Source organism: Oncorhynchus tshawytscha, unplaced genomic scaffold (assembly GCF_018296145.1).
Source record: "Oncorhynchus tshawytscha isolate Ot180627B unplaced genomic scaffold, Otsh_v2.0 Un_contig_6931_pilon_pilon, whole genome shotgun sequence".
Taxonomy (NCBI): Eukaryota; Metazoa; Chordata; class Actinopteri; order Salmoniformes; family Salmonidae; genus Oncorhynchus; species Oncorhynchus tshawytscha.
The window spans coordinates 77,696-96,182 of record NW_024609442.1 but is presented as its reverse complement, the minus strand read 5'-3'; the positions used below and the strand labels follow the sequence as shown (position 1 = coordinate 96,182).

At 45.4% G+C, this 18,487-nt stretch overlaps 1 protein-coding gene across 1 annotated transcript in view; it reads left to right on the top strand.

The window, feature by feature from the left end:
* The window catches only part of LOC112241739 (calcium-activated potassium channel subunit beta-4-like), a 67,395-nt gene that overhangs the window by 39,407 nt on the left and 9,501 nt on the right, over nucleotides 1-18,487 (top strand). Inside the window, exon 2 of the mRNA XM_042315336.1 lies at nucleotides 17,868-17,995. Coding sequence (XP_042171270.1) covers nucleotides 17,868-17,995 — 128 coding nt within the window. The remainder of the gene's footprint in view (nucleotides 1-17,867; nucleotides 17,996-18,487) is intronic.

The following is an 18,487-nucleotide window of genomic DNA, read 5'->3' as shown; positions in this document are numbered from 1 at the left end:
TGTGTGTGTGTCAGTGTGTGTGTGTGTGTGTGTGTGTGTGTCAGTGTGTGTGTGTGTGTGTGTGTGTCAGCGTGTCAGTGTGTGTCAGTGTGTGTCAGTGTGTGTGTGTGTCAGTGTGTGTGTGTGTCAGCGTGTCAGTGTGTGTCAGTGTGTGTCAGTGTGTGTGTTTAACCACTGCAGTTCGGACCAGAGGACTTACTCTCTTTATTGATCTTTCACTCTGAAATTCTCTCTCTTGCTCTCTCTCTGCATGCTGGGAATTGTATGAGCGAGTGCGTGTGTTGTGTGGAGTTAGATATTTTGAACTTTCTTTCGGTTCTCTCTTTCTTGGTTGCATTCTTTGTTTTCTTCTGTGCATGATTAAGGTTATTATTTTTTATTTTTGCAGTGGTAGAATTAACTATTTTGTTTTTCGTATGGAAATGACCCTGATTTTGGCGAGGATGGCAGCCTGAATGGGGACGCCGTCCCTGTCACTTCGGCACGGCTTCAGGTGTGTTACTGAAGCTACTGTCACGGTGGAGGAGTTTCTGGTCGCCGTAGGAGAGAAGGTGGGAAATGAGAATATTGCTTATGCATCCCGGATGAATAAAGCTGTGGTGGTATTTCTTAAAGAAGAGTGTCTGGTTGATCGTATGGTTGAGCATGGTGTACTTCTTAAAGAAGAGTGTCTGGTTGATCGTATGGTTGAGCATGGTGTACTTCTTAAAGAAGAGTGTCTGGTTGATCGTATGGTTGAGCATGGTGTACTTCTTAAAGAAGAGTGTCTGGTTGATCGTATGGTTGAGCATGGTGTACTTCTTAAAGAAGAGTGTCTGGTTGATCGTATGGTTGAGCATGGTGTACTTCTTAAAGAAGAGTGTCTGGTTGATCGTATGGTTGAGCATGGTGTACTTCTTAAAGAAGAGTGTCTGGTTGATCGTATGGTTGAGCATGGTGTACTTCTTAAAGAAGAGTGTCTGGTTGATCGGATGGTTGAGCATGGTGTACTTCTTAAAGAAGAGTGTCTGGTTGATCGTATGGTTGAGCATGGTGTACTTCTTAAAGAAGAGTGTCTGGTTGATCGTATGGTTGAGCATGGTGTACTTCTTAAAGAAGAGTGTCTGGTTGATCGTATGGTTGAGCATGGTGTACTTCTTAAAGAAGAGTGTCTTGTAGATCGGATGGTTGAGCATGGTGTACTTCTTAAAGAAGAGTGTCTGGTTGATCGTATGGTTGAGCATGGTGTACTTCTTAAAGAAGAGTGTCTGGTTGATCGTATGGTTGAGCATGGTGTACTTCTTAAAGAAGAGTGTCTGGTTGATCGTATGGTTGAGCATGGTGTACTTCTTAAAGAAGAGTGTCTGGTTGATCGTATGGTTGAGCATGGTGTACTTCTTAAAGAAGAGTGTCTGGTTGATCGGATGGTTGAGCATGGAGGGGGGGGGGTCCTCATAATGCCTGGGCCCACTGATGTAGGGAGAGCAGCCACAAGCACCTGTTGCTGAGGGACAAGTTGTCCGTGTTGATGGCACGGAGTTGCAACTTGTATTAGAGGGAAATGTTATGCAGCAGAAAAGTATTGGATGGATCTGAAGAGCCAGTTGCTCAGACTGGTGAGGAGGTACCCAGTACGAGTGGGGTACAGGAGGGGGTTCATGTGGAGCTAGGCTCCCAGGTAGTGGAGGAGGTGCCCACTACGAGTAATGGGTTCAGGTGGGGCTAGTCTCCCAGGTAGTGGAGGAGATGCCTGGTACGAGTGATGGGGTGCAAGTGGGGAGTGTTGAAAGGGATGTGGTAGAGTGGAGTCAGGGGTCTGTGGCCTCAGTTGAGAAGGATATGATATCTCTTTTGATATGATAGCAGCTGGTGAGGACTCAATTTACGATCTAGAAGATCTAGAAATTGGTTTCTGGATCAGACTTTTGGAAAATCTGTCAAATTGTCAGATTATTTTGATGTTGATAAGTTTGTGAGGTCAGCTGTGATGTTACAGAAGACGGTGGGGTTCGACCAGCTGAGTGAGAAGAAGCGGTTTCGCTTGAGGAAATGTATTACTGCTGTTGCAGCAGCAAAAGGTGGTGGGAAACGTGGTCAGGTTAATAAGAGAATATTTTAATAATGATGATGATCATGCTTCATAGGGTGTCTTTTTTCTCCTTGGTCTCTCTGTGGTTTCTTCTGCTTTTCTTTTATCTTTTCTACATGGAGGTACTAAGGGTAGGTTCTCTCAATATGAATGGGGGAAGGGACAGGAATAAGAGGGCTTGGGTATTAGAAGTAATAAAACAGAAAAGGCTTAATGTAGTTTTCCTACAGGAGACACATAGTGATGAGGAAAATGAGGTTGACTGGGGTATGTGGTGGGAGGGGCAGCATGTACTCAGTCATGGTACTAATTTCAGTGCTGGGGTGGCCATCTTGTTTTCCTCAGGCTTAGGGGTGACTGTGGTATCTACAACAGAGAACGTCAAGGGACGGGTTTTATTGGTGAAGGCCGATGTTTATTGTTGTTTGGTTTATGTTCCTAATGAGGGTACAGAGCATAGTGTTGTTTTTTATCTAATAAAGGAAACCTTAAGACAGTGTGACCAAGAGGGGTGTATGGTTTTAGGGGCTGACTGGAACTGTGTGATCGAGAGGGGTGTATGGTTTTAGGGGGGGACTGGAACTGTGTGATCGAGAGGGGTGTATGGTTTTAGGGGGGACTGGGACTGTGTGATCAAGAGGGGTGTATGATTTTAGGGGGGACTGGGACTGTGTGATCAAGAGGGGTGTATGGTTTTAGGGGGACTGGAACAGTGTGATCAAGAGGGGTGTATGATTTTAGGGGGACTGGGACTGTGTGATCAAGAGGGGTGTATGGTTTTAGGGGGGACTGGAACTGTGTGATCAAGAGTGGTGTATGATTTTAGGGGGACTGGGACTGTGTGATCAAGAGGGGTGTATGGTTTTAGGGGGACTGGAACTGTGTGATCAAGAGTGGTGTATGATTTTAGGGGGACTGGGACTGTGTGATCAAGAGGGGTGTATGGTTTTAGGGGGACTGGAACAGTGTGACCAAGAGGGGTGTATGGTTTTAGGGGGACTGGAACAGTGTGACCAAGAGGGGTGTATGGTTTTAAGGGGGACTGGAACTGTGTGATCAAAAAGGGCAGGTGTTATATCAGCAGGGTATAGCTCTTGTGTGAGAGAGAGAACGACTTGATGTGATAATTGTTTTGGGAGTGAAACAGGCGGAGCTACAATTGAGCTGAAGCAGTATGGGAAGTGGTTCCTACTCAGGGCCAAGATGGAGTGATAGGTACCGCAGAGACAAACCGCAGCGTCTCACAAGCTGAATCAGTGTGCCGAGTAGAGGGAGCAGCGTATCCCCACACACACACACGATCAGTGTATCTGCTATGTACGCTGGTCACACACATAGCTATCACTGACAAGAACCAGGCTGTGTGTTTACTGAGAAGCCTCAGGAGGCTCGATGGTGTATAGTCAGCCGGTTCTGAGTGTCCAGGCCCGCTGTTGATTCAGCTTGTTATTTAAACAGGACTAGTTCCTCTCCTCATGTTCAGATAAAGACTCCTAAACATACTGTATGTGTGTCTAATATGGAACTCTACTATTCTCTATAGGGAATAGGGTTCAATTTACAACTTCATCCTTCTGCAAGGGCCCCATTCCTGTCTGTCTGTCTGTCTGTCTGTCTGTCTGTCATCAGAAGACATGTTATTCAATTAGAAATCAATCAAATTGAATCCGTCCAATTCTCCAGAGGATAACTGAATGAATAGTGCAGCTGAGGGTTAATGGTAGCTAGTGTTGAGCCATGCCCTCTCACTATGTCCCAAACCACATCTTATTCCCTATATAGTGCACTACTTTAGACCAGAGGTCTTATGTGCCCTGGTTGAAAGTAGTGCACTATATAGGGAATAAGGTGTCATTTGGGACTCCCCCTGGCTCTGCCTGGTAAATGACTGATTTATGCCGCTGTGGTTGAGTAAGCTAAGCTAATTAGCGCTAATAAGGAGCAGACTGGAGCACCAGACTCCAGGGCTCCCAGGGAGAGGCGTCTCTCTTTAGCCCAGCCGAGTGCTTCTGTCCCTGGGGTGATGTGGTGGCCTGGTCACACCCTCCCTGAACACCCTGCTAACCACCTCCTCTCACCTTCACTCTCTTAGAAAAGGGTTCTTCAGCTGTCGCAATAGGAGAACCACCCTATTCTCTATATGGTGCACTTCTTTATACTAGGTTACACAGGGCTCTGGCCAAAAGTAGTGCACTATATAGGGAGTAGGGTGCCATTTTGGGGCACAGACAGAAACAAGCCTGGGTGGTGGCTGGTTAGAGCTACTGGAGAGTGACTAGCGTTGCAGATGAATATAGTAGAAGAGGTGAGATAGGGTTTAAAGACAGAGACAGACCATGGAGAGATGAGGTTAATCAGGTGGTGCTGAGAGAGAGAGAGAGACAGAGAGAGAGAGAGAGAGAGAGAGGAGAGAGAGAGAGAGAGAGAGAGAGAGAGAGAGAGACAGAGAGGAGAGAGAGAGAGAGAGAGAGAGAGAGAGACAGAGAGGGAGAGGGAGAGAGAGAGAGAGAGACAGAGAGAGGAGAGAGAGAGAGAGAGAGAGAGAGAGAGAGAGAGAGAGAGAGAGGAGAGAGAGAGAGAGAGAGAGAGAGAGAGAGAGAGAGAGAGAGAGAGAGAGAGAGAGAGAGAGAGAGAGAGAGAGAGAGAGAGAGAGAGAGAGGTGTACAGTGCCTTGCAAGAGTATTCATCCCCTTTGGTGTTTTTTCTATTTTGTTGTATTCATTTGAATGGATTTTTATTTGTTTTTCATGTAGTGGACCTACACAAAATAGTCCAAATTGGTGAAGTGAAATGAAAGTGAAAAATGACTTGTTTCAAAAAAATTCTAAAAGAATAAAACTGAAAAGTGGTGTGTGTATTTGTATTCACCCCCTCTGCTATGAAGCCCCTAAATAAGATCTGGAGCAACCAATTACCTTCAGAAGTCACATAAATAGTTAAATAAAGTCCACCTGTGTGCATTCTAAGTGTCACATGATCTGTCACATGATTTCAGTATATATACACCTGTTCTGAAAGGCCTCAGAGTCTGCAACACCACTAAACAAGGGGCACCACCAAGCAAGCGGCACCATGAACACCAAGGAAGTCTCCAAACAGGTCAGGGACAAAGTTGTGGAGAAGTTCAGATCAGGGTTGGAAATTAAAAATATCAGAATCTTTGAACATCCCACAGAGCACCATTAAATCCATTATTAAAAACATGGAAAGAATATGTCACCACAACAAAGCTGTGAAGAGAGGGCCGCCCACCAAAACTCATGAACCAGGCAAGGAGGGCATTAATCAGAGAGGCAACAAAGAGACCAATGATAACCCTGAAGGAGCTGCAAAGCTCCACAGAGGAGATTGGAGTATCTGTCCATAGGACCACTTTAAGCCGTACACTCCACAGAGCTGGGCTTTACGGAAGAGTGGCCAGAAAAAAGACATTGCTTAAAGAAAAAAAATAAGCAAACACGTTTGGTGTTCGCCAAAAGACATGTGGGAGACTCCCAAACAGATGGAAGAAGGTACACTGGTCAGATGAGACTAAAATTGAGCTTTTTGGTTCTTCAAGGAAAACGCTATGTTTGGCGCAAACCCAACACCTCTCATTACCCCAAGAACCCCATCCCCACAGTGAAGCATGATGGTGCTGTGGGGATGTTGTTCATCGGCAGGGACTGGGAAACTGGTCAGAATTGAAGGCTTGATGGATGGTGCTAAATTATTAAGGGAAATTCTTGAGGGAAACCTGTTTCAGTCTTCCAGAGATTTGAGACTGGGATGGAGGTTCGCCTTCCAGCAGGACAATGACCCTAAGCATACTGCTAAACACTCAAGTGGTTTAAGGGGAAACATTTAAATGTCTTGGAATGGCCTAGTCAAATCCCAGACCTCAATCCAATTGAGAATCTGTGGTAGGACTTAAAGATTGCTGTACACCAGCTGAACCCATCCAACTTGAAGGAGCTGGAACAGTATTGCCTTGAAGAATGCTTATAGCTTATAGAGACATACTCAATATATTTGCAGCTCTAATTGCTGCAAAAGGTGGCTCTACAAAGTGTTGACTTTGGGGGTAAATAGTTATGCACGCTCAAGTTTTTGTGTTTGTTTCACAATAAAAAATATTTTGCATCTTCAAAGTGGTAGGCATTTGTGTAAATGAAATGATACAACCCCCCAAAAAAAAAAAAAAAAATCTATTTTAATTCCAGGTTGTAAGGCAACAAAATAGGAAAAATGCCAAGGGGGTGAATACTTTTGCAAGTCACTGCAATAGTCCCTAGTATAGTAAGAGCAGGAGATCTACTGGAAACAGTGCCTGATGAAGACTGCCCTAGTTCCTCATCTGTTCCTCCCTGGCTGGTAGAATGGGACACACAGGAGTCAGTGTGTGTGTGTGTGTGTGTGTGTGTGTGTGTGTGTGTGTGTGTGTGTGTGTGTGTGTGTGTGTGTGTGTGTGTGTGTGTGTGTGTGTGTGTGTGTGTGTGTGTGAGAGAGACACTCATAGGAGTCAGGACACGACTCGGGACTTGCTGATTCATCTCTGTCACATTAATCCAGTCTCAGGAGAGGGAGAATGAGAGAGAGAGACAGAGAGGATGGAGGAGACAGGCCTAGAGAGACAACAGGGGATGGAGGAGACAGACCTAGAGAGAGAACAGGGGGATGGAGGAGACAGACCTAGAGAGAGGGGGATGGAGGAGACAGGGGAGATGGAGGAGACAGACCTAGAGAGAGAACAGGGGATGGAGGAGACAGACCTAGAGAGAGAACAGGGGATGGAGGAGACAGACCTAGAGAGAGAACAGGGGATGGATGGAGACAGACCTAGAGAGAGAACAGGGGGATGGAGGAGTCAGGGGGGGATGGAGGAGACAGACCTAGAGAGAGAACAGGGGATGGAGGAGACAGACCTAGAGAGAACAGGGGATGGAGGAGACAGGGGGAACAGGGGGATGGAGGAGACAGACCTAGAGAGAGAACAGGGGATGGAGGAGACAGACCTAGAGAGAGAACAGGGGAACAGGGATGGAGGAGACAGACCTAGAGAGAGAACAGGGGGATGGAGGAGACAGACCTAGAGAGAGAACAGGGGGATGGAGGAGACAGACCTAGAGAGAGAACAGGGGATGGAGGAGACAGACCTAGAGAGAGAACAGGGGGATGGAGGAGACAGACCTAGAGAGAGAACAGGGGATGGAGGAGACAGACCTAGAGAGAGAACAGGGGGATGGAGGAGACAGACCTAGAGAGAGAACAGGGGATGGAGGAGACAGACCTAGAGAGAGAACAGGGGGATGGAGGAGACAGACCTAGAGAGAGAACAGGGGGATGGAGGAGACAGACCTAGAGAGAGAACAGGGGATGGAGGAGACAGACCTAGAGAGAGAACAGGGGGATGGAGGAGACAGACCTAGAGAGAGAACAGGGGATGGAGGAGACAGACCTAGAGAGAGAACAGGGGATGGAGGAGACAGACCTTGTCCATCTAAATGTCAAGGTATTTGTATGCAGGGACTTTGTTCAGAACCATTGAAGGAGTGAAGATGTAACCCCACAGAGGTTCAGTTATAGAACCATTGAAGGAGTGAAGATGTAACCCCACAGAGGTTCAGTTATAGAACCATTGAAGGAGTGAAGATGTAACCCCACAGAGGTTCAGTTATAGAACCATTGAAGGAGTGAAGATGTAACCCCACAGAGGTTCAGTTACAGAACCATTGAAGGAGTGAAGATGTAACCCCACAGAGGTTCTTCTATGAGACTTTGAAAACAGCATGTATTTAGTTTTGTCTGTACAAGCTTTCCAATTGGTCAAGGCTTCCTGAACAGCTGCAACATCAGACTGTAACCTTGACAACGCTGAATCAAGCGTCGGACCAATTGCATACATACTAGTGTCATCCGCATACACATTAAGATCACCATTTTTTTACTGATTGACCAATAGCATTGTGGGTAGAAGCTGTTCAGGAGCCTTTTGGTTGTTGTGGTGGTGATGGTACCACTGATACAGTGTCCTGTAGAGGACTTGTGAAGGTTTAACATACCAAGGGAAGCTGAGGTCAACAACCTGATGTGGAGCAGCATACAGAGGGACAGGACCAGAAGGTCTTCATTACATTTAGAACATAAACTGCTGAGCTGGTGCTTTCTATCCCCCCTCTCTGTTAAGTCTCTGGCTCTCTCTGTTTTTGTCTCCCCCCCCCCTCTCTCGCTCTCCCTCTCTCTCTCTCTGTCAGCATCCACTGACTCACCTGCTCATGCTAATCTGCTTAAAAATATGATGTTGGGAAGAGAGACAGAGAGAGAGACAGAGAGAGAGACAGAGACAGAGACAGAGAGAGACAGAGAGAGAGAGAGAGAGAGAGCAGAGAGACAGAGAGAGACAGACAGGGAGACAGAGAGAGACAGAGAGACAGAGAGAGAGAGACAGAGAGAGAGAGAGAGAGAGACAGAGAGAGAGAGAGAGAGAGAGACAGAGAGAGAGACAGAGAGAGACAGACAGGGAGAGAGAGAGAGAGAGAGAGAGAGAGAGAGACAGAGAGAGACAGAGAGAGAGAGACAGAGACAGAGAGAGAGAGACCGAGACAGAGAGACAGAGACAGAGCGAGAGAGAGAGAGAAAAGAGAGGGGGTCATAGTGAGTGTCATCCAGCCCAGAGAGCCAGATCAACAGCCAGATCAAGGTCCTCAGCCCATCACCATGGTTTCAGAACACACATCTAGGCCAAGACAGAAGGACTACTTCCCTCTCATTCGTTGCCAAGGAAGTGCTTTGGGTGCTTGAGTGAATGGCCCGCTGAAAACGATTAAATTAATTAAATTAACTTGGATGGAAGTTTGTAGTGTTCATTTGGCAGAGAGAGAGAGAGAGAGAGAGAGAGAGAGAGAGAGAGAGAGAGAGAGAGAGAGAGAGAAAGAACGAACAGGACCTCAAGCTCATCATTAATCTTGAGGCCCTGGGTCTCAACCCCACCCTGCGTGATTGTGTCCTGGACTTCCTGACGGGCCGCCGTAGGTAAGAAACAACACCTCCACTTCGCTGATCCTCAACACTGGGGCCCCACAAGAGTGCATGCTTAGCCCCTCCTATACGTCCTGTTCACCCATAACTGCGTGGCCATGCACGCCTCCAACTCAATCATCAAAACAAAAGAGATGATCGTGGACTTCAGGAAACAGCAGAGTTAGCACCCCTTATCCACATCGACAGGACAGCAGTGGAGAAGGTGGAAAGTTTTAAGTTCCTCGGCGTACACATCACGGACAAACTGAAATGGTCCACCCACACCTACAGTGTGGGGAAGAAGGCGCGAAGAAATTTGGCTTGTCACCTAAAACCCTGACAAACTTTTAAAGATGCACAATCGACAGCATCCTGTCGGGCTGTATCACCGCCTGGTACGGCAACTGCACCGCTCAGAACCGCAAGGCTCTCCAGAGGGTAGTGAGGTCTGCACAACGTATCACCGGGGGCAAACTACCTGCCCTCCAGGACACCTACACCACCCGATGCTACAGGAAGGCCATAAAGATCATCAAGGACATCAACCACCCGAGCCACTGCCTGTTCACCCCGCTATCATCCAGAAGGCGAGGTCAGTACAGCTGCATCAAAGCTGGGACCGAGAGACTGAAAAACAGCTTCTATCTCAAGGCCATCAGACTGCTAAACAGCAATCAGTAACTCAGAGAGGCTGCTGCCTACATTGAGACCCAATCACTAACTCAGAGAGGCTGCTGCCTACATTGAGACCCAATCACTAACTCAGAGAGGCTGCTGCCTACATTCAGACCTCATCACTGGACACTTTAATAAATTGATCACTAGTCACTTTAAATAATGCCACTTTAAATAATGTTAACATATCTTACATTATTCATCTCATATGTATATACTGTACTCTATACCATCTACTGCATCTTGCCTATGCCATTTGGCCATCGCTCATCCATATATTTATATTTAGATATATTTACATATTCTTATTCCATCCCTTTAGATTGGTGTGTATTAGATAATTGTTGGGGAATTGTTAGATTTACTTGTTACATATTACTGTACTGTCAGAACTAGAATCACAAGCATTTCGCTGCACTCTCATTAACATCTGTTAACCATGTGTATGTGACCAATATCATTTGATTTGGTACTAGATTTGGTACGGATTAGGAGGGAGACACAACACAAAGCTTCACATGTAGGCTACCTGATTGGACGGGGAAAGGCTTGAACGAGGGGTAACTCCACTTGAGAAAAGGCACCAGGATAGATTCCTCAGAAGTTTATAACCCCAGGGTCCCCTGTTTTTGTCAAATGTCTTGATTAAAAAGATGGCAGGAGATGCTCATACAGAAGTACACTACATGATCAAAAGTATGTGGACACCTGCTCGTCGAACATCGCATTCCAAAATCAGGGGCATTAATATGGAGTTGGTCCCCCCTTTGTTGCTACAACAGCCACCACTCTTCTGGGAAGGCTTTCCACTAGATGTTGGAACATTGCTGCTATAACAGCCTCCACTCTTCTGGGAAGGCTTTCTACTAGATGTTGGAACATTGCTGCTATAACAGCCTCCACTCTTCTGGGAAGGCTTTCCACTAGATGTTGGAACATTGCTGCTATAACAGCCTCCACTCTTCTGGGAAGGCTTTCCACTAGATGTTGGAACATTGCTGCTATAACAGCCACCACTCTTCTGGGAAGGCTTTCCACTAGATGTTGGAACATTGCTGCTATAACAGCCCCACTCTTCTGGGAAGGCTTTCCACTAGATGTTGGAACATTGCTGCTATAACAGCCACCACTCTTCTGGGAAGGCTTTCCACTAGATGTTGGAACATTGCTGCTATAACAGCCACCACTCTTCTGGGAAGGCTTTCCACTAGATGTTGGAACATTGCTGCTATAACAGCCTCCACTCTTCTGGGAAGGCTTTCCACTAGATGTTGGAACATTGCTGCTATAACAGCCACCACTCTTCTGGGAAGGCTTTCCACTAGATGTTGGAACATTGCTGCGGGGGACTTGCTTCCATTCAGCCACAAGACTATTAGTGAGGTCGGGCGCTGATGTTGGGTGATTAGGCCTGACTCGCAGTCGGCATTCCAATTCATCCCAAAGGTGTTCGGTGGGGTTGAAGTCAGGGCTCTGCGCAAGCCAGTCTAGTTCTTGTGTGCTCAATTTTATACACCTGTGGTTGAAATAGCCAAATCCACTAATTTGAAGGGGTGTCCAGATACTTCTGTATATATAGTGTAGGAAGAACATCTTAGTATAATGGTTTTCACCAATGATAACACAGTAATAGCATGGACAAACAGAGAGATATTAGTGGTTAAATAAAGAGCCAAAGCCTTGAGCGAGGGGAATATCCAATAACAGGAAGATGCACCGTCACAATCTGGTCGTTCTGTTCAATGTGCTGCTGATGCTGGCCACAAACTGATGCTGGCCACAAACTGATGCTGGCCACAAACTGATGCTGGCCACAAACTGATGCTGGCCACAAACTGATGCTAGTCACAAACTGATGCTAGTCACACTGATGCTGGCCACAAACTGATGCTAGTCACAAACTGATGCTAGTCACAAACTGATGCTGGCCACAAACCTCATGGTTTTAACCTGACTTTAACATCTCACTGGGATTGGAGCCAGTTTCAGATTTACAGAAGCTAAAACCTTTTAGGATAACCCACCAATGAAAACCGCTGCAGGATGGAATGCAAACTGGCATAATGTAATAGGAATCTAACTGTCATAATGTAATAGGAATCTAACTGTCATAATGTAATAGGAATCTAACTGTCATAATGTAATAGGAATCTAACTGTCATAATGTAATAGGAATCTAACTGTCATAATGTAATAGGAATCTAACTGTCATAATGTAATAGGAATCTTACTGTCATAATGTAATAGGAATCTAACTGTCATAATGTAATAGGAATCTAACTGTCATAATGTAATAGGAATGTAACTGTCATAATGTAATAGGAATCTAACTGTCATAATGTAATAGGAATCTAACTGTCATAATGTAATAGGAATCTAACTGTCATAATGTAATAGGAATCTAACTGTCACAATGTAATAGGAATCTAACTGTCATAATGTAATAGGAATCTAACTGTCATAATGTAATAGGAATCTAACTGTCGTGTTCCCAAAATGAAAAAGAACTGCAATAGAAACATTGGTTCAGTCAAATTGCCCACGAGGATATGTTGTGTCATGTGTTTCAGTCATATTACAACGACCATGTTTCTATCTCTATACATGAACCAGAAATAACCAGACCTGGAATATTACATAAAGAGACGAGCACAAGGGATTACGTGTGTGTGTGTGTGTGTGTGTGTGTGTGTGTGTGTGTGTGTGTGTGTGTGTGTGTGTGTGTGTGTGTGTGTGTGTGTGTGTGTGTGTGTGTGTGTGTGTGTGTGTGTGTGTGTGATGTACATGTGTGGTTTATGATGGATCGAGAGGATAAGAGAGTTGGGGGGGAATGAGATCAGAGATAATGTACTGTAACTGTCCCCATAGACAGTGATGCCATGAGAGAGATAATGTACTGTAACTGTCCCCATAGACAGCAATGCCATGAGATCAGAGATAATGTACTGTAACTGTCCCCATAGACAGCGATGCCATGAGAGAGATAATGTACTGTAACTGTCCTCATAGACAGCAATGCCATGAGATCAGAGATAATGTACTGTAACTGTCCCCCTAGACAGCAATGCCATGAGATCAGAGATAATGTACTGTAACTGTCCCCATAGACAGCAATGCCATGAGATCAGAGATAATGTACTGTAACTGTCCCCATAGACAGCAATGGCATGAGATCAGAGATAATGTACTGTAACTGTCCCCATAGACAGCAATGCCATGAGATCAGAGATAATGTACTGTAACTGTCCCCATAGACAGCAATGGCATGAGATCAGAGATAATGTACTGTAACTGTCCCCATAGACAGCAATGCCATGAGATCAGAGATAATGTACTGTAACTGTCCCCATAGACAGCAATGCCATGAGATCAGAGATAATGTACTATAACTGTCCCCATAGACAGCAATGTCATGAGATCAGAGATAATGTACTGTAACTGTCCCCATAGACAGCAATGTCATGAGATCAGAGATAATGTACTGTAACTGTCCCCATAGACAGCAATGCCATGAGATCAGAGATAATGTACTGTAACTGTCCCCATAGACAGCAATGTCATGAGATCAGAGATAATGTACTGTAACTGTCCTCATAGACAGCAATGCCATGAGATCAGAGATAATGTACTGTAACTGTCCCCATAGACAGCAATGCCATGAGATCAGAGATAATTTACTGTAACTGTCCCCATAGACAGCAATGCCATGAGATCAGAGATAATGTACTATAACTGTCCCCATAGACAGCAATGTCATGAGATCAGAGATAATGTACTGTAACTGTCCTCATAGACAGCAATGTCATGAGATCAGAGATAATGTACTGTAACTGTCCTCATAGACAGCAATGTCATGCGATCAGAGAGTATAAGGTGTAACATTAACAGAGGATTGTCCAAGGCCCTGCCACATGAAACTGGGCCAGTTTGGACCGGCTGTTGACTTCGTCTTGATCTACATCGCTGAGGTATAAAAGAACTGGAGACTGGGTCCAAGATGTCCGACCGATGTTTTCAACGTAATCTGCTCACGTTCTCATACACCGATTCATGGAGCGTCTGTAGCCGGATTGTATCCGGATTCACGTCCACGCTGTCCCTCAGTGTAAACAGGGAGCAGAGCTCCATCCATAAACATGGCCGACATTTGATTCATATAAAATTGTTAGTATCTTCAGTTGTGAGTGATGACAAAAACATTGGCCTCTGCTACAATTATTTGAATAGATTTATTTTTGCGCACAAAAGTTATGACTAAAGTCTCTTACTAGGAATGTTCTAATCTGACTTCTCTATGTGGCCGTCAATGTAAATGGTCTTTCTGGGGTCGGGCGTCAGTTAAACTGCAGTACCAAATCAAGACCGTAGGAGCAGTGGAAACCGTCCTTCTCAACCAGAACCCTGGGCTCTTGATCTAAAATAGGCTCATGTCCAGACAGCTTCAACAGTGTCTGAATATTTCCAGTTGAAGTCAATGTCTTAAAACTTGTTTTTCAACCACTCCACACATTTCTTGTTAACAAACTATAGTTTTGGCAAGTCAGTTAGAACATCTACATTGTGCATGACACAAGTAATTTTCCCAACAATTGTTTACAGACAGATTGTTTCACTTATAATTCACTGTATCATAATTCCAGTGGGTCAGAAGTTTACATTAAAAAAAAAAAAAATTCCAGAAAATTATGTCATGGCTTTAGACGCTTCTGAAAGGCTATAATTGACCTCATTTGAGTCGATTGGAGGTGTACCTGTGGATGTATTTCAAGGCCTACCTTCAAACACAGTGCCTCTTTGCTTGATATCATGGGAAAATCAAAAGAAATCAGCCAAGACCTCAGAAAATAAATTGTAGACCTCCACAAGTCTGGTTTATCTCCTGGAGATAAACGTACTTTGGGAGACGTGTCGAAAAGTGCAAATCAATCTCAGAACAACAGCAAAGGACCTTGTGAAGATGCTGGAGGAAACAGGTATAAAAGTATCTATATCCACAGTAAAACGAGTCCTATATTGACATAACCTGAAAGGTCGCTCAGCAAGGAAGAAGCCACTGCTCCAGAGCCGCCATAAAAAAGCCAGACTACGGTTTGCAACTGCACTTGGGGACAAAGATCGTACTTTTTGGAGGAAGTTTTCAGTCAGGAAGTTAAAGCTTGGTCGCAAATGGGTCTTCCAAATGGACAATGACCCCAAGCATACTTCCAAAGTTGTGGCAAAATGGCTTAAGGACAACAAAGTCAAGGTATTGGAGTAGCCATCACAAAGCCCTGACCTCAACTCTATAGAAAAATATGGGCAGAACTGAAAAAGCGTGTGCGAGCAAGGAGGCCTACAAACCTGACTCAGTTACACCAGCTCTGTCAGGAGGAATGGGCAAAAATTCACCCAACTTATTGTGGAAAGCTTGTGGAAGGCTACCCGAAACGTTTGACCCAAGTTAAATAATTTAAAGGCAATGCTACCAAATACTAATTGAGTGTCTGTAAACTTCTGACCCATTGGGAATGTGATGAAAAAAACTTAATGCTGAAATAAATCACTACTATTATTCTGACATTTCACAATCTTAAAATCAAGTGGTGATCCTAACTGACCTAAGACAGGGATGTTTTACTCGGATTAAATGTCAGGAATTGTGAAAAACTGTTTAAATGTATTTGGCTCAGGTGTATGTAAACTTCCAACTTCAACTGTAGGTATTCCTCTTGTCCAGATGGGATAGGGCAGTGTGCAGTGTGATGGCGATTGCCTTGTGAGGGTTAACACATTTAAATGTCTTACTCACGTCGGCCACAGAGAAGGAGTGTTGTTCATTCCTGATAGAGAGTCATTTATAGTGTTGTTCATTCCTGATATAGAGTCATTTAGAGTGTTGTTCATTCCTGATATAGAGTCATTTATAGTGTTGTTCATTCCTGATATAGAGTCATTTAGAGTGTTGTTCATTCCTGATATAGAGCCATTTATAGTGTTGTTCATTCCTGATATAGAGCCATTTATAGTGTTGTTCATTCCTGATATAGAGCCATTTATAGTGTTGTTCATTCCTGACTTAGGGCCATTTCAGCCAGGCTTTCTATCTCACCAAAGCCAACAATATGGTCTATGTGATGGAGGTGGCAGAGGTAATGGTGACCACTGACCAACCAGCACCACATAATCAGGAGAATGAATTACCCCGACTTCCCCCGCTTCCCCTTCTTCACTCCCCTTGCCCCAATTCGCACTGCGCGGCCCCGACCGGAGAATTACCATGGAAACCCTGTTGCCCTGGTGAAAGATTATCCTCCGACGGGATTCCAATCAGACACCCCATGGGTTCTGTTTTGTTCCAGTGCCCACAGCTCTGGCTCTTCATGCCCTGAAAAGTAGACTGAGGAAAATGATGTGAAACTGTGATTGCCTCCCAAATGGAACCCTTGTCCTTATATGGTAGTGATCTACTTTCAACCAGAGGCCTATAGGCTTTCATCAACAGGAGTGAACTATATAGTTAATGTAATGGAAATAGGGCGTCATTTCAGACAGACTGAGAGAGAATGACAGCTTGACTCGGACATGGAAGAAAAGCTTCTTATATCTCCCATGGAGGGGATTACCTTCAGGGCTTTATCAACCAGAGAATGGATGTAGACAGTGTCTGTATCTCTCATGGTGCTCACCTGTAGTCTCTTCTAGACAGTGTCTGTATCTAACCACGGTCCTCACCTGTAGTGTCTTCTAGACAGTGTCTGTATCTCTCACGGTGCTCACCTGTAGTGTCTTCTAGACAGTGTCTGTATCTCTCAGGTCCTCACCTGTAGTGTCTTCTAGACAGTGTCTGTATCTCTCACGGTCCTCACCTGTAGTGTCTTCTAGACAGTGTCTGTATCTCTCACGGTCCTCATCTGTAGTCTCTTCTAGACAGTGTCTGTATCTCTCACGGTCCTCACCTGTAGTCTCTTCTAGACAGTGTCTGTATCTCTCACGGTCCTCACCTGTAGTCTCTTCTAGACAGTGTCTGTATCTCTCACGGTCCTCACCTGTAGTCTCTTCTAGACAGTGTCTGTATCTAACCACGGTCCTCACCTGTAGTGTCTTCTAGACAGTGTCTGTATCTCTCACGGTGCTCACCTGTAGTGTCTTCTAGACAGTGTCTGTATCTCTCAGGTCCTCACCTGTAGTGTCTTCTAGACAGTGTCTGTATCTCTCACGGTCCTCACCTGTAGTCTCTTCTAGACAGTGTCTGTATCTAACCACGGTCCTCACCTGTAGTCTCTTCTAGACAGTGTCTGTATCTCTCATGGTGCTCACCTGTAGTCTCTTCTAGACAGTGTCTGTATCTCTCACGGTCCTCACCTGTAGACAGTGTCTCTCATGGTTGTCACATGTTCAATGGAAAATTGGAGTCTCTTTTACATCTGCATTTAAGATGACTTGGTTGACCTTTGTAGCCCTATCAACCGCATGCACAGTACGGTTTTTGCTGCCCTGTTTATGTCTGTTTGAATGTGTTTATGTCACGATCAGTGGAGGCTGCTGAGGGGAGGATGACTCATAATAATGGCTGGAATGGAGTCAATGGAACGGTGTCAACCACAGGGAAACCACGTGTTTGGTGTGTTTGATACCCTATGTCTTGATGCATTACATTATGGCTCGTAGAACTGTATAACACTTCCTTCCTCTCCTCCTCTCTCTCTTTCTCTCTCTTCCTTCATCTCCTCCTCTCTCTCTTTCTCTCTATTTCTTTCTCTCTCTGTCTCTCTTCCTCCCTCTCCCTCCCTGTCTCTCTCTCTCGCTCTCTCTCTCTCTCTCTCCCTCTCTCTCTTCCTCTCCTCCTCTCTCTCTCTTTCTTTCTCTCTCTCTCTCCCTCCCTCTCTCTCACCCTTTCTCTCCCTCCCTCTCTCCCTCTCTCTCTCTCCCTCCCTCTCTCACCCTTTCTCTCCCTCCCTCTCTCCATCTCTCTCTCTCTCTCTCTCTCCCTCCCTCTCTCTCACCCTTTGTCTCCCTCCCTCTCTCCATCTCTCTCTCTCTCTCCCTCCCTCTCTCTCACCCTTTCTCTCCCTCCCTCTCTCCATCTCTCTCTCTCTCTCTTGCTCTTTCTCTCTCTCCCTTTCTCTCTTTCTCTTTCTCTGTCCAGTGCTCGTATGTTCCTCCATGTGAGAGGGACAACCAGAAGAACAAGGACAACGTTCTGTGGTGGGAGGACTATTGGACTAAAGAGGTCAGCTCCCAATCCTTCACCTGTTTCTTCAACCAGCAGAGAAGGTGAGACCCTCCCCTAAACCCTACCGCTATCCCCTCCCCTAACTCTAAACCCTACTATTAGACCCTCCCCTAACTCTAAACCCTACCACTAGCCCCTCCCTTAAACCCTACTGCTAGCCCCACCCCTAAATCTAAACCCACTAATCTAAATCTAAACCCACTAGCCCCTCCCCAACCCTAAACTCTACTATTAGACCCTCCCCATACCCCTAAACCCTACCCTAGCCCCTCCCGTAACCCTAAACCCTACCATTAGACCCTCCCCTCCCCTAAACCTTACCACTAGCCCCTCCCTTAACCTAAACCCTACCACTAGCCCCTCTACCGTTAGCTCCTCCCCTACCATGTCAGAATTCCATCGTTTGAGAGGTGAGACCCCCTCCCCCACCCCCATGTCACTCATACTGAAAAGAAGGAGACAATACATCAACAATCATGTTCACGTCCTTCCTGCTCACTTCCTTCCTGCTCACTTCCTTCCTGCTCACTTCC